Here is a 3009-nt window from a genome sequence, read left to right on the forward strand (position 1 = left end):
CGAACACCAACTCTCTGCTAGACTTTATCTAATAACTTACACTACATCTCTCGTAGTGTTATAAAAGGTAGTAGTTACGTTAGATGCGCGCGAATTGTCTGTACCATATACTTAAGTTACAGCTGCTTTCCATAAGTGAGGACTAAGGAGAAGGGTTTATTCCAAACCTTAGGGAATAAACCCCCTGCGAACCAAGAGCGCGAGCTACAAAATGGAACAAAGCTTTGTTCTCTGTGGAATAACTGTCAGGCTTTAATATGCCCTTATCCTCTCCCATCTCCCTATTCTACAGATTTCTAGTGGCCAGGTACGATTGTATCAACAATTTGGTCCACCAGTATGTAGGCTATACAGACTCTCATTCTTCGTGCTCCTCAATAGGTCAAATTCGAGCCCCAGTACCATTCGGGCAACATAGCAACCTGTCTGAGTTCATTGCCTGCCAAACTTAGGCAAAATGTGTTTAGCTGGGAAGATTCCACATTCTCGTTGCATTTCTTACAGGCTTTCGCTAGTTCCTGTAATTTCTCAAGCAAAGGCTCAATTTCTGACTGCCGAGTTGCTGGCGGATGCGGAAGTTTGAAATTCAAGCGCCCACCGTGCTTCTGATTTTGTTTCTGGCGCACTTCTACTAATAGATCATTACTGAAATTTCCTCGAATCCTTTCTGCGACTTGGGAGCACCCGGAATGATTGTTGTATCCAAAGGCACTGGATTTAGCCACTGATGCATCTAATGCAATACTGATTGCGAGTGTTTGTATACGGGTCCGAAGTTCTTCTAATCTGCCTACGTTCATTACTAGTTAGCATATGACAAGTTAATCAATTACTTATATGTCTACTTACAGAACGTCTTCCAAGGCAGAACATCACAAATTACACCATCAGCCAGATCTGCGAATGATCCACCATACTTCGAGATTAAGGATTTCGACGCATTTTTAAACGCTTCCTGATCTCTGACCAGATACGACACAGCGAGGATATTTGCTAGGTCATTACCAAGAGTCAGATGATCGGATTTGAGCCAGCCATAGACCTGGGACGGTAGGGTAAGGACATCGTAACAATCGTATTTATCTGCGTGTCTGATTATGCTAAGAACTCGGTCTGTTGTTGGGCTCCGCGGAATGTGACCAAAGTCATGGTACATTGTTGCGCAGATCGCCGTCATGGCATACGGATCATCATCCGGCAGAGGAATCTCCTTTGGAGATGAGGTATTCAAATCTTGACCTTCGCGAAAGTTTGGGCCAAATAGAGCTGCAAAGACCGTTGAATGCCGTTTAAGGAAAAGGGAGTCCGCATGTATGCGAAATCGTTTCTCACCCACGACTAATATCACGTCGCCCTCAGGAGCGAGAACAAGGGAGTTGGCATTCGTTTTAGTACTTTTTTTTGGTCTGTCCATTCTAATCGTACTGTGAATGAAAGTGATTGCTTGAATGGGGCTTTTATGAGCGCGTCTCTCACGGTGGATTTACAGCTGTTGACTGGGCTGATGGTATAGTACGGAGTAATAGGGTTTGTGCGAAAACTTCAGATACAGCTTCAGTGGTTGTAGTGTGTGGCGCTTGCACTGCAGCGCATGGTGAAAAAAATCGAAGTTGGTGTCAGTGGGAAAACTCGCTTAGAATCACTATTAGGGCCTGTTTGGCTGCCCAGCACCAGTGCGAGTAGTGGCGTCAGTAGTGGCTTTTTTACCCTAGTCAAGCTATACCTAACTCGATCATCCAGTTAGGTCATGTGATGTACTCTTCTATAGCCAGCATAGATAGAAATCGCCGCTGCCAAGCTACTTTGGTAGGAGTTAAGGTAGATCCCACACTAAGCAAGGTATCCTAAACATTAGACAAGGTTTTGTTCTATTAGTATAGCACTAATAGCTAGAGCCCTCCAGTTGTGGCTTACTAGACTTAACTGAGCTGAAGGGTTGCCAAACACAGCCCCAGTAACAGCAGCAGTTGTCTCCACCTACTCTATCTGGTTTGGTGCCACTGGTGCTGCAGTGCTGCCAAACTGGCCCTTAGCTTGCAACAGGTCACTAGTTGCAACACCCCTTGCATTATTAATATCCCAATCCACCCACTTCAACAGGTCATAAATCCACTACCATGGCAACTATCGATAAAGCGTTTGCGGCAATCGCATCGCAAGGTCTAGAAGGTGAATCGGCATACTTTGCAGCTATAGAAAACTTCGGTGTTGAGGTGTCGACGTTGACGCGTCGACACCACGCGCAACATGACTCCTGTACAACTGCCTCTTTCGTCGCTCATATTGGTTAAGGGTTCTAGCTACAAAGACTGCTCCATGTTCGATCAGTAGCTAGCTTCTCAACGATATTTGCGCTTTCTGTACCATTCGTGTCCATACCCATAACTACCGTGTAATCTCAGCACATTCGATTCCTGACATAACTAGCTTCCTATAAAGCTACATTGTTATATTCTCGTCGTGCATCTCTCTATACCCTTCGTCGCCCTCTTCTTCGATCGTGGTATATAGATCTAGCGCGTATCTGTCGTCGCTGTATTAGAAGAGTCTAACGACAGTGTTGTATACTAAGCGTCTATATTGATACTTTTGTAATGGTCGCATCTGCTAGTGGCCGTTACTTGATTTTACCTACTGATTATAGAACTCTTGAGGGACACTATATCTTGCATAACCGCCTTGCGCTTTAAAACCCTCTATAAAGATTGCTTCGCCTATGTGGATTAATTGCTGCCTCGCCCCGCCTCGTTTGTAGTTACGTAACCTATGCTTAATCTGCGTTCCATCGAGCCTACGTCTTGCATAAAACCTACACTTTCCGACCTACTAATCTAGTGCATTCAGCACCAACTTCGAGTTTTTCAGAATAGGTGTAATTTTAGCTCATTATATACAAATCCATCCCAAGAAATCGATTGCAACTAGTGCTAAGTCGTGCAGCCCACGCGCTATAGAGCTAGAAGCTGGTAAAGTAGCTAATTTGAACACGTCTCACTCACGAAAACAAAA

The 3009-nt window shown here is 44.6% G+C and overlaps 2 protein-coding genes across 2 annotated transcripts; one reads left to right on the forward strand and one right to left on the reverse strand.

The window, feature by feature from the left end:
* Positions 1-374: 374 nt before the first annotated feature.
* On the reverse strand, positions 375-1384 carry COCMIDRAFT_65699 (uncharacterized protein; the record flags this gene model as incomplete). Its single annotated transcript, XM_007695751.2, has 2 exons — positions 375-786; positions 846-1384. Coding segments are annotated over 2 exons (951 nt in total), but the record flags the coding sequence as incomplete, so codon positions are not given.
* Positions 1385-2081: 697 nt separating this feature from the next.
* Positions 2082-2291, forward strand: COCMIDRAFT_111281 (uncharacterized protein; the record flags this gene model as incomplete). The annotated part of the gene is made up of 1 exon (XM_007695752.1): positions 2082-2291. A coding segment is annotated over one exon (210 nt), but the record flags the coding sequence as incomplete, so codon positions are not given.
* Positions 2292-3009: the final 718 nt, after the last annotated feature.

The sequence above is a fragment of the Bipolaris oryzae genome (genome assembly GCF_000523455.1).
Source record: "Bipolaris oryzae ATCC 44560 unplaced genomic scaffold scaffold_426, whole genome shotgun sequence".
NCBI classification, from domain to species: Eukaryota; Fungi; Ascomycota; class Dothideomycetes; order Pleosporales; family Pleosporaceae; genus Bipolaris; species Bipolaris oryzae.